The sequence below is a fragment of the Ctenopharyngodon idella genome, chromosome 22, assembly GCF_019924925.1.
Source record: "Ctenopharyngodon idella isolate HZGC_01 chromosome 22, HZGC01, whole genome shotgun sequence".
NCBI lineage: Eukaryota > Metazoa > Chordata > Actinopteri > Cypriniformes > Xenocyprididae > Ctenopharyngodon > Ctenopharyngodon idella.
In genome coordinates, this window is record NC_067241.1 from 6814804 (window position 1) to 6828672 (window position 13869).

General features: G+C 35.5%; 1 protein-coding gene across 1 annotated transcript; it reads right to left on the reverse strand.

Moving 5' to 3' along the window:
* Nucleotides 1–865: 865 nt before the first annotated feature.
* On the reverse strand, nt 866–12126 carry LOC127505366 (solute carrier family 2, facilitated glucose transporter member 1). Its single transcript, XM_051880850.1, has 9 exons — nt 11870–12126; nt 8957–9052; nt 7392–7552; nt 7057–7297; nt 6793–6955; nt 5528–5715; nt 4481–4585; nt 4292–4393; nt 866–4193 (listed from the first exon to the last, which is right to left on the reverse strand). The coding sequence occupies exons 1-9, from the start codon at nt 11885–11887 to the stop codon at nt 3897–3899; spliced, it is 1371 nt and encodes a 456-aa protein (XP_051736810.1). The 5' UTR covers nt 11888–12126; the 3' UTR covers nt 866–3896.
* Nucleotides 12127–13869: the final 1743 nt, after the last annotated feature.

The following is a 13869-nucleotide window of genomic DNA, read 5'->3' on the forward strand; positions in this document are numbered from 1 at the left end:
TTTAATATTTATCTTAAAGGGTTAGTTCACCCAAAAATGAAAATTCTGTCATTTATTACTCACCCTCATGGCGTTCCACACCCGTAAGACCTTCGTTAATCTTCAGAACACAAATTAAGATATTTTTGTTGAAATCCGATGGCTCCGTGAGGCCTACATAGGGAGCAATGACATTTCCTCTCTCAAGATCCATTAATGTACTAAAACATATTTAAATCAGCTCATGTGAGTACAGTTGTTCAATATTAATATTATAAAGCGACAAGAATATTTTTGGTGCACCAAAAAAAGCAAAATAACAACTTATATAGTGATGGCCGATTTTCAAAACACTGCTTCTTGAAGCTTCGGAGCGTTATGAATCAGCGTGTCGAATCAGCGGTTCGGAGTGCCAAAGTCACGTGATTTCAGCAGTTTGGCGGTTTGACACGCGATCCAAATCGTGATTCGATACGCTGATTCGTAACACTCCGAAGCTTACTGAAGCAGTGTTTTGAAATCGGCCATCACTATATAAGTCGTTATTTTGTTTTTTTGGCGCACCCAAAATATTCTTGTCGCTTTATAATATTAATATTGAACCACTGTACTCACATGAACTGATTTAAATATGTTTTTAGTACATTAATGGATCTTGAGAGAGGAAATATCATTGCTGGCTATGCAGGCCTCACTGAGCCATCGGATTTCAACAAAAATATCTTAATTTGTGTTCTGAAGATTAACGAAGGTCTTACGGGTGTGGAACGGCATGAGTAATAAATGACATTATTTTCATTTTTGGGTGAACTAACCCTTTAAACACCTTTATGTAAACATTTGTACTAAGCAATGATCTAAACAGAGACTAAGCAAAAAACACACATTTTCCTCTGTTGCAGTTTTGTTTATTTGATTTATTTCCAACTAAAAATTGATTATTTAGAAAACATAGGATACCCAGCAAGGACATGTCTTGGCACTTGTGTTGAATTTCTAATGCAATTTATGTGACATACTGAACAAAACCATATCTCATCTTTTAGGAAGTTTAAAAAAAAATGCAAAGTACTAAGCATATCTATTAAAAAATGCTTTAGTAAACCTGAACTTACTTACATCCTCTGGATGAATGGTTCTATAATGTCAGTATATGCTATTTTAAGTGAAAACAACATAGCACATATACCTTTATACATAAAAATACATTTTTTTTTTTTTTACATAAAAAATATTAGAAGCCTGTTTCATTCATAATGCCTAGCATAAGTGGAATAAATAAACAGGATGTGAACAATTATTGCACTTTTGCAAAATAAACAATATGAATATGCTAAATTCTCATCATCACACAAGCATCATAAACATTATGCACGAATCTAAAAATATCATTTTTTCTTCTTAAATATAATAATATAACATATATATATTAGTTGAGTTAATTTATTGGAGGTCAAAATGAGATGGTCTGATTTGGAAAGATGTTAAACTTCATACAGTATTAGATACCTAATCCACACTTCTGAGAAGCAGGACGGCAATATAAAATTAAATAATTGTTTTGTGTTTGTATTCATTGTGCTAGTATCTTGACACTCCTTGGTAAAGCTACAGTTCAAGTATTGATAAACATATCATAATCTGACACCATAATGTTGCAATATGCAGTTCTAACATACTCATGCTTGATTATCAGCAGACATATCAGAACTCATGTGTTGACTGGACAAGAGCAAAGAATCGTTAAAATGGTTAAATGTGCAAGTCTAAGAAAACAATTGTGCTAACTGAATCATTCAAATGATCTAGTAGTACACAAATAAACAATAACCTTATTCATATGCATTTGAATATGCAGACATTGTGATTATTATTTAGATATAGATACTATTCACCATTTCAGAATGAGAAAAACAATAAAGTAAAACAATCAGTGAAGGTTTAGGACTTTCTGTGTTGCTGTTTAGCTACTGAATATGAAGTGGGAACATTCAGAATGGAATATTAAAATACTGCATGCTACACCATACTTCATACAGATTTTTTAAAAATATAGTATGTGAAAAAATAAAAGTACAGTATCTAAAAATATACTAGTATGCTACAAAAAAAAAAATTAAACTGTGATATGGTACAGTTTTTATATTGTTGCATGTTATACGTTAGAGAGATGTGTCTGGTTACAATGCCAGAAATAAATATAGTAATTTTGCAATGTTTAATATAACTTTGTGAGTAAATATTTAGAAGTAGTGCGTACTGGTCAAATAATGCACAGTTTGGCAAATGTATAGCAAGTCATTTGAGTACCCTGCTGAACAATCCAGCATAAACCAGCATGAATTCTGTGTTGGTCCTGGCTGGTTTGAGCTGGTATAGTGCTGGTCATGCTGTTCTCAAGAAAAACTAAGCTGATGGGACCAGCATGCAAAACATTTCTTATAGAGATGCACCGATGTATCGGCTAACAATCGGTATCGGCCGATAAAAGCTATTATTATCACTATCGGCCATCGGTCGATTGTTTAAAAACTGCCGATTATATCCTGTCAATCAAAAGGGTGCAGAAAGACGTGTTCAGACTGCAACTCATACATACTGTGTGTAAGAAGAAAATCACTCGTGTGCCAGGTCTGCGTTTTTTTCCTACATCAAATATTATTTGTAGCGCCTCCCATCCAATAATCGCAAAAAGATTTGTGCTTTATTACTTCTGATAAGAATTAAAGTTTCAGTTTTCAAATTCTGTCCATTTTATCATGAAATTCAAACAATAAATGGCGTTTTGACCTATGGTTTTGACGCTCTTAAATGTGACGTGTCAGATCGCTGTAATGCCTCAGTTTAAGCGGCAGCTCGGAGCGCGAGTCTTTTCTTCCTTCTTCAATACAAGCTATATCTCGAAAAACATGAATGAACATCAAAGGTATGTTGAAATATACTGTACAACTTACCAGAATGGATCATGTCTCATGTAATGACTTTATTTGTGTTTCAACCGCGGAAAGACGTCAATAAAACAGCTTGTGAACAATATGTCACATCATGTCACTTTTACCTCAAGAATGTTTTCCAATGTTCACAGTTCCTTAGCTATCTACATATATATATATATATATATATATATATATATAAATAAACATAACAAATGTTTATATATATATATATATATATATAAACACTAGAGAGGAGCTTATTTACTGTTAATTATATGTTTGTGCAAATTTGCCATGAAGACAAGTGCTTATGAAACTACCTTATGTGATACTAAGTTTTAGACATTTCAGTTTTTATTTGAGTGTAATTATTATATCTGAAAATAAACAGCAGCTGAATATAATACCTCTGCTGTTAATTGTAACCTCTAATATTGTAGTGTACCAAATGAGAGGGTTCCCTGTATAGTTTGCAACATTATTTGGGAGAGATTTTCTTTTTCCTTAGAAAAACCAAACTATTGTTATCGGCCGATATCATTCTGAATAATCGGCTATCGGTATCGGAAGAGAAATTTAGTATCGGTGCATCTCTTATGCTGGTGACCAGCAATGCTGGATTTTTCAGCAAGGTATTCAATGCAGTCAGAAAAAGAAAAAAAATCTGCAGTAAACAATGCATAACCTACTGCATTCCTAGTAGGAGTAATAAGGTAGTTTGCCATTGTGAACATACCTACCCACTGTGCTAATGCCGAGGATAGTAACTTGGTTAGTCTATAGCATTACTGTATAAACTCAGAGCTGTGAGTCTGCTCCCAGTGTGTTCAGATCTTCTTGGGTATATTTCTCTCCCCCTGAGCGGAAGCCCGCCGAAATCTCGTCAAATGTTCGGCCTTTGGTCTCAGGAACTTTGAAGTAGGTGAAGACGAAGAATATCAGCAGGAGGACAGTGAAGATGATGAAAACATACGGGCCCTGTCAGTTCCTATAAAGGGAACAACCAGTGAGTATTTGAACACACATGAGAACGACAAGAAAAGAAAGAATATTACTGTGTTCGTGTTTCCATACCGCAACATACTGGAAGCACATTCCCACTAAGAAGTTGGCAAACCAGTTGGAGAAACCAGCGACAGCGATGGCAGAGGGCCTGGGGCCTTGACTGAAGAGTTCTGCCACAATGAACCATGGGATGGGGCCTGGTCCGATCTCGAAAAATGCCACAAAACTGAAGACGGCTACAATGCTGATGTACGACATCCATTTCAGTTGGTCCTGGGAAGGATGATTAGCGAATAAACACCTTTAAACATTACAGTTTACACCCAAAACAGTAACAGAAATGTAGTATATCAGTGTGATCATATACATACTGTTAGCGCCATAGCTATGGTCATGAGAACAGAAGACACAGCCATTCCCATCAGCCCAATAAGATGTAGTGATCTTCGGCCAGCTCGCTCTACTACGAACAGCTAAATCAGAGGGGGATGGAAGCATTTTCAACCAAAACACTGTCACAGGTCTAAATAAAAGACAAATTCTTACTCTTACTAACTTACCGACACAACTGTGAATGCTGTGTTCACAACTCCAGCACCAATTGTGGCATAGACCGGCTCTGACACCCCTGCTCTCTCAAATATATCAGTAGAGTAATAAAAAACCTGAAAAACACAATTACATTCAAATGCAAATCACCGTTTATGAAATGGCAGATACAGATGGTCCTCAACCAGAATATGTTTTTTTGTTACTGTATTTTAGATTTTTACACATTTATATAATTGAATCCTTTGTTTCTATGTTCATATGTTGTGAAGCCTATATTATTCTTGCCCTAAAATAAAGAAAAGGTGGTTTACTTTGCATGGGAGCATTAATAGGTGCACCAATGGCCAACTAATCAGCTTTGTAATACATTATTTATTTATTTATATTATTTGGAACAAATTAGCTGAAGATGAACAAATAAACATCTCACGAACAAGTTTAGGTAATTTTCCATAAATTTTCACTTGCCTCTGTTTGACACAGCCTTTATCCAACTTCCGCAGATCACTTTAAAACCCTTAATACATAACTATCCCATAAATATATATTTAAGTTCGCCCAAAAAATTTTAATTATGTCATAATTTACTCTCATGTTATTCCAAACCCCTAAGATTTTGGCTAATTTTGATACTTTTAATGAAACCTGAGAGGTTTCTGTTCCTCCATTGAAAGTCCAGGTTAACCAAAACTTTCAAAAAGCTCCAAAAATGTCATACAGAGATCGTAAAATGAATCCATATGAATTGAGTGGTTTAATCCAAGTCTTGTGAAGAGACACGATCATTTTATATGATGAACAGATTTAATAACCCTTTAATAGTTCTAATATATATTTATGAATAATAATATTAATAAGAAATAAAAAAAATAATAATAAAAAATAAAAAGTTAAAAATAAATGTATGTCTAAATTATGTTTTATTTACCTTTAAATCATAATAAATAAATAAATACCTGGTATTTCTAAAACAACAAGCAGTTGAATTTGATGGAAAGGTGGATGGATGGATTGACAGATAAATACTAGATAAAGAAATAAACAGAAAAACGTACAGCATTGATACCGGACAGCTGCTGGGAGAGCTGCAGCATGATGGCAATGAAGATGGGCTGGCGGTAGAGCGATGAGCGGAACAACTCAGGGATGGTGACCTTCTTCTCCCTCATCATCTGCCTGCTCTCCTCCCTCATCTCCTGCATGCCTGCGTCCACATCATCAGTGCCACGCAGCTTCTTCAGCACTGTGGAGATGAGTTGGTTAGGCTGACTGCAAAAACATCTAGTAAACATCTTAAAGGTGACCTATTATACAAAATTCACTTTTACGTGGTGTTTGAACACTAATGTGTGTCCACAGTGTGTGTAAACAACCAACCTATAATGGTAAAAAATCCACCCACTCCTTTTTTATAATCCCCATAAATCAGAAGCAGTGTCTGAAAATACGCTGTTCCAGATTTTCCAGACAAGCCCCACCCATGACTGGTGACGATCTGCCCTATTAGCATAGATACCGCTCTGAGTGAGTCGCACATAGTCCGCCATATTTATATATACTCACTATAGCACCTATTGATATAATGTCTGCACCACATAAACATTACAAATGTTCTGTTTTTGGCTGTACCAATAAACATAAGAGTCTCCATAGACTCCCGGCATCTGAGCCAATGAGGACACACTGGATAAATTTCATTTATGAAGGAAATGTGCCGAAGAGGTAAAGTCTTATATGTTGGTGCAAATCATTTTACGCCAGACTGCTTCGCAAACGAGGGTCAGTTCAATGCTAGATTTGCACAGAAGTTGATTCTGAAAGATGGGTTGATACCAACATTCTACTACAGTTCCCACAAGAGCACCTGTACAACAATTTATAGATGATCATTAGGGAACATGCTAATCGATAAGTTGAATAAAGTTAACTCCACAACTACATAAATTCATCAACTAACCATTCAGAAACGTCCTGCTGCATTCTGAAAGTTGTGTCGACTCCGGTTTGAACACCAGCTGAACACCGCTACTGACAATTACTGATATTTTGGCTACGTGATATTCTCTAGTTTTGCTGTTGTTGGAGTATCTGAAGCACGAGCTGTAAAGGCTCTGCCCTCTTCTGGAAAGGAGGCCGGAAGCAGCAGCTCATTTGCATTTAAAGGTACATGGCGTGTTTTTGCTCACCCAAATAGGGTCAAAATGGACATGCTATATTAAATTATCTGGGGGGTATTTTGCTGAAACTTCATTCTGGGGACACCAGAGACTTGCATAAGGGGGATAATAGGTCACCTTTAAGTGGGGCCTAAAAAACTCACCACTCTTGGCTTTGGCCTCCTCATTCTGGTTGATGAGGAGGTAGCGTGGGCTCTCGGGGCAGAAGGGCAGCAGGGCACACTGGAGTAAGGCTGGGATAAAAGTAAAGCCAAGTAGAAAGGGCCACATTGTTGAGGTCCCCAAGATTTCTTTAATACCAAAGATCTATAGAAAAAAAGAACAAAAAGATCCTATCAAAACAATCAGAAAGGCTTAATGATTGCTAAAGGTGGTCTCAAAATAAAAAAAAAAACACTTTAATTAACCTGTGCCATGAGAATGCCAATGACAATGCCAAGCTGATGAAGTGTACCCAGTGCCCCACGTAATGAAGTTGGAGCGATTTCTCCTACATACATTGGTACAAAGCCTGTGGACAGGCCAGAGTAAAGGCCAACAATGAAGCGTCCAATAATAAGCATCTCCCAGGATTCAGCCAGCTTGGAAAAGCCCATTAAAGCAGCAGATATGAAGGCCAAAACATTAACCATGAGCATTGAGTTCCTCCTGTTGAAAGATTTGAAAGGGAAAGTTTAAAGACACACGAATCCAGAATACAAAGTGGAGTGTTTGTAAAGTTCTGCATGGATAGTCAAGTTACCTGCCAAAGCGGTTTACAAAGAGGCCCACTGAGAAGGAGCCGAAAATGCCACCTACAGAGAAAATGGCCACTGATACGGACCAGAGCGTAGTTAAAGTGGTTGATGGTATGTACTCTGAATACCTGCCATGCCACGTCTCATTGTAGAAGTTCTCAATGATCTACAAGAGGGAAAAAAAAAAATACTCCTTGGGTATGAGAATCATTAGAGAGAGTGTTCATTTAATACCTAAATGCAAAATTTTCTTAAAAACAAACAAAAAAATTGTTTACACAAATAATTTATGATTTTATGACTTTGCAACTTCAGTCATTTGCTCCAGCAGTTCCACATTGCAGTCAGCAGAGGGAGCAGTATTTTGACTGCAGAGTCAGAACAGATTGCATAAGAAGCTGCTTAATTAAGCTTGATCAACCATCAAACATAGACAAGCCATGGCTTATTATTGTGACTTAACAGTTTCTTCCTCAATAAATAAAGAATTGAAAAATTAAAAGAAAAACTATTCACTCATAACGCTGAACATGTTTCAAACAATTAGGGTCATTAAGATTTTTTAGAAAGAAATGAATAATTCTATTTAGCAAGGATGCAGTAAATTGACCAAAAGTGACAGTAAAAACAAAAGATAAGCAGCACACCTTTTTCAACATTGATTTTTAAAGGATTTCTAAAGGATTATGTGACACTGAAATTGGAGTAATGGCTGCTGAAAATTCAGCTTTGTCATGACATGAATACATTAAAATTTTAAAATACATACAAAAAAAAAAAGTTAATTTAAATTGTAGTAGTAACTCATAACTGCTTTAATGTATTTTTAATCAGATAATTGGTGAGCATGCAAGTTCTTAAAAAAAACATTTTAAAAATTCTTCCTGACACCAAACTTTTGAATGGTCAACAAATGCTCACCAACAATTTACTAATAATCTTAAGGTCCCCGGCAAAGTAATGATGACATCCCGTTAAAAGACTAATGTAACCTATGGCACGTGATTTACACTCTATATATAGAGTTCTCTCAAGTATGTGGGATTTTTCCAGAACCCTAAGCTGACGTGACCCATAAAGAGGTCAAGGTAATTTATTCTTTCATTATTCATGGTGCAAAAATTTAAAATATTTGTTGCAGACTACAGGCAAATCTAATACATTTTTTATGACTTCATGAGCATAACAATAGCAATACAATGGGAATCTATTTGCCCCATTTTGCATTTTACCTTTTATGGACAGTAAAAAAAGGCATCGGACTGCTGTAAGAATCTCATCTGAAGAGTTTCAGTAGTGCTTGTCTATTATTAGACCGCTCTGCACGTGTGAATCAGCATATTTTAATAGGCTATTCTAGAAGGATGATTAATACAGCATACAGTTTACAGCTAATCTAAAATTAAATGCATTACATAATGAGGCTAACATACAAACATCAACAATACTAAAAAAAAAAATAGAGAAAAAATAATCCTATATCAATTTATCAAATAGCTATATGCAAATATATAACTGCTTATAGGACAATTCATGTGTCATGTCTGTAGATACATGTCTAAGTGTTCACCTTCTGAGGGGCATTGATGACTCCTGTGTTGTAGCCAAACTGCAAGGAGCCAATCACAGCGGTCCCAACAGCCAGCATCAGATTAAGCGTCAGCTGCTGTAAGGGAAGAGAAACAACATTTGAGTTAAACTATACAGCAATATTTGAATCTATTAAAATATGTTAACATAACTGAATCCTTCTGATTCAACCTTTTATAGAACAATATAGAGAATACTGCTGTTTAATAAATACTGGCAGTTAATTGCTGATAAATAAATTTAATAATATGCTACGTGAAAGATTACTAATAGACTTTGTGAGCTTGATTAGATATTTTATGCAGGGGAGTTGAAAGGTGTACACTCAATGTGCAGTTTCTATGGAGTTTTTCACTCAGTATCTAATACAATGGTCAGTTACACTTTATTTTACAGTACGTGCCCTTACAGTATACTTACCCAAGAAAGTACTGGTAATATAAGGTAACTACATGGGTTAAGGTTAGGCTTTGCTGTAAGTTTAAAGGAAAAAAATGGAACTGTTGCAATATTTTAATTTTTTTTTTTTTTTTTTTTTAAACCACCATATGAACAATGGTTCAGTTTATTCCACAGAACTGTAGACCCACTATACAGTAACATGTAAGATGCTGAATGAGGGAAACCCTGTTGATTATCAAGTATGATCCTATTACAGATCTGGCAGCACCTGAACTAACGCACGCACACATACCATGACTACTCCAGCCTCTTATTCCAATCCACTCAAACAGCCACAGGCTTTTACATAACACGCTCAACAGGCCTTCAAAGACAAAAACTTTCTCTTGAGCACTAGCACATAGAGTCAGATTAACTATACAAAACACTGTAACTCTGACATGTGATTTTATACATGCTCTTTCTTTCCCGGCATATCACCTATCTATATTCAGAGCCATGTTTGATCTCAACTAGAGCAAAACTCTTATATTTGTGTACTAAACCAGCTAAATATGTTATACATACAAAATATGTTTCTATTAAGATATGAAAACATTATTTCTGAATGCTTTTTTATAAATGTTTTTGGTTATACAAACGTAACATTCCGTTGTATCATGTTACAAACATTATGGGAACGTTACTTGTGAATGTTCTCTGGACATTCTGAAACAAGTATCATTTAAAAATGTTTGACGAACATCCAATTAAAACATTTCAGAAAGAATAAACGTTCCATGAGCGATGTATACATAACATTTTTTGTGCTAACGTTTTGAGAACATTAGATAACTTTGAACAACCATTCTATTGACGTTACTGGAATAATATTTGTTCATAACTATCAGAGAACCTTGCCAGAACGGTTCCCCGTTAGCTGAGAAAAAGCCAAACCCACAAACTACCCTATACATTTTGAGAATAACCTAAATATTATTCTGGGAATCCAAACGTCTGCCCATCAACAACCAGTTATTCTCAAGCGTAAGAAGGTTACATCACTAGCCTTTTAATAGTGTTTTAATCTGGAGTCCTGCTCACTGCAGGGCCGCTGCGTTTTAGCAAACATTCCCTGCAATAGAAGTTAACTGTTGTGGCAGGTTCACGGTGGGCCAGTTGCGCCCCCTGGCAGCCATGCTCTGTACTGCTCTGACTCAAACGTGTGTTTACATCTATATCCACAGGTTAATACATGCAGTTAATTGCAGTTAGCGTAGAAAATGCCTGAAAAAACAACAACAAATGAATTAATGTGCATTTTTCTGCATATTTACTGGTTAACGTAGGCCTCAAGTCTTTAGCAAAAGCTTAACATTCCAGATTAAATGAACATACAGAAAAAATAATAACCAATACAACGTCAACTGAAACAAAGGGGTTTAGACTTAAAAGGTTTGCAACAGTACTTTTCTCTTCAGTCTTGCTCAATAATAAAAGCACTGCTCTCTTATTAACACACAATTATAAAAAGAAACCAAATTTCATGGTTCTACAAAAATTAGTCAGTTATAAATAACATATGCATATACATTAATCAAGTGCAAAGTGGTGGTTGATTCCGAGTGACAGCTTTCGTATGTTTTTTTTTCTGAGTTTGTATGAAATAAGGGAATCAATATGCCATTTAATGTTTCAAATTAATTTGACTATAAATTTCAACATGCCAAACTTCCTTCTAGGTCTAAAAGCAGGTGTCTAATGAAAGAGACAAGTGTCTCAAAATAGCACATTTTCTCTTATTTTGTAAATATTCTGTAAATACTAACAATGCAAAGCATTGTGTCTATTTTTCCTTAGTGACCTTAACTAACCCTGCAGCTGTCTAGTTCTCTTGTTCAGAAGAGGCTGTGATCACCTTAATGTTTGCCTTCTTCTTTCATCACTTTACTTCCCTGGCAAACAAGATAAATCAAATTTATGTCAATGTGAAACAAAGGGTTGATGTAATGAATCTGTTTCTCCTCTAAACATCTGAGTAATACTGTGGTCATTAGAAGGTTTTACCACATATTTTCATTACTTAAGGATTTAGACCTCATGACACGAGACCTTTGTTGCTGGAGACAAAAAAATAGGGTTTAGGCAAAAGAAAGAAACATGGTTCAGTTTAACAGTGAAAAATTTGTCACACAATTTTATTTTGTCTAGGTACAATATAAACCTTAACTCAAAAATATAAATAAGAGTTTGGTTCGTCAAAATGAAATGTGCTTTCATATTCTTGACCACTCGAGTCACTCTAAATGTTTGTTTTAGATGAAATCCGGCAGTTTTAACTACTGAAACAGATAAAACTCTCTCCCATCTAGTTACAGGCTTTACTGGCAAACTTTCTAAACGGTAGGCTATATGACAAAATTAGGTAAAGCACAACATTTATAATTAAAAGTAGTCTATACCGTTAAATTATCACTACTCTATATTTATAAGGCAGGCAATATTACCTTACCTTTTTATCAGACTCCATAGTGGCGGGTTAAAACAAGTTTTTAAAATGTTATAGAATAATTATTTTCTTCTTTTCGTTGTGGTGGAAAACTGCAGTCCTAGAATCCACTTAAAAAAGCATATTACATTCGGCGCGAAAATATAATTTAATATCCACAATGTTTCATCCCATTTGTCATTTTGAAAGAAGCCTATATTAGTCGATCTTATATTGTCATTTAGTCTGTCAGGTGCGTTCCGAGAACTGCCATCAGTGGTGTAAAGCGCTTAATATAAATTCTCGAACACAGGCTCTGATTGGCTGTTGCTTGGTTACCTCTGACCGCGTGGCCAAAGCCACTGGAAGGCAAGCCTGCAACCTTTAGCCAAAAAAGCCTAAGGGCTAATGCTAACGCTCCGCCCCCGGCGGTACGCAGGGAAGGAGACCGGAGGCTGTTTTTTGAATGGATGTCAATGGATGAGAGGCTTCACTATGCTGATTAAACAGCTTTTGTGGGAAAATGGCTAATAATTTAATTAATCTACAGCCTGTTTGCTAATCTTCAGCATGTTTTACACCAAACGATACTTTCGCTGGGAACCATATGTAGATAAGAGAAGGCAGACTAGGGAATGTTGCGACTGATGTCACTGCCATTACACGATAGGCTGAGAGGTGTTGCACGTGATTAAGTTAGCCGTTACGCTTTCTCCAATGGTAAGAGATACAGACCCTCCTATCTCCCTATAATAATACGATCTCTGGTGTAGCGATGTGTACACAGGCATGTATGGAAATGGGCGCCCCGATTAGCTGCACGTATTCAATGGAGTGACGTAAATGCGTCGACTTTTCGTTGTAATCTGGACAATCCTGAGAGCGTGTTTCTAGATTTGCTGCAAGAATGAACACATGCCTTATCCATATTTAATATGCATATAAAAAAAGAGAAAAAGGTCGAATCTTATTCAGACTAGTTATAACTTGAGCATCCACATGATAAATGTTTTAGCGTAATAGGCTAAATGTATAGCCTATATATAGGATATATTGAACAATGAATGGCAAGAAATTACTTAAATCTTGATAATGACAAAATGAAATGCTCCATTTTTATATAATTTTCATTTTATACATTTTTAAAACTATATATTTTTTTATATGAATTATAAAAAATCATGGCCAAAAACCTATTTTGATCTGACCTTCTGGCAGAGAGAAATATTCAGCTTTCTATAAAAAAAAACAATTCAATAATTATATAATTAAATTCTTGAATAGGTTTGATAATCTGGTAGTGCTGGTACTTTGTCATAGATAGATAGATCGGTTTTTATTTCGGTCCTTGCAATCAATTTTTCATAAGAAAAATATACATAATAACCGAAAAAGGTGTAGGCTGAAGCCACTGCTTATTATGCCTACCCTTTATACATATATATCAAATGAACGTCACTTTTTTTCCCCTGGACTTGATTACTGTCATTGTTATTTTATCCTGACACCATATCCTTAGCCTTTGTTCATCACAGTAGGAAAGAGTCCGGCAAAATTGCATGCAAAAAACACTTCTTTTATTGTCTTATCATAGGAAAGGTTTTTTCCTCGAAAAGAAAGGAAAGTTTCTGTTGACTTTGGTTCCTCAGGATTAAATAAATGCTCTTTGATAGGCATTGTACACAATAACAAACGATGGATCAAAGACAGGGTGGGATGTTTGGTGGGTGTCTGTAGGTTGGTATTGTTCAGTAAATCAAAGATATGTCTATGCCATGGCTTATTTATTCCCTCGAAAGTCATTTTCTTTTGCGAATTGTAAGCAATTTGTCCAGATTGATTGTTTACAATTAGGAGAAAATAAATCAGTGATTCTAAGATTCATTTAATACAGAAGAAAGTCTTGGTCCACACATGACAGAGCTGGTGAGAGTTTGAATCAGCTTACAGCCTGCAGTCCATTCACACTTATCTCTAGTCTATTTCTGAATAGGAGACTTATCAATGAAAGCATTATTGTTTGC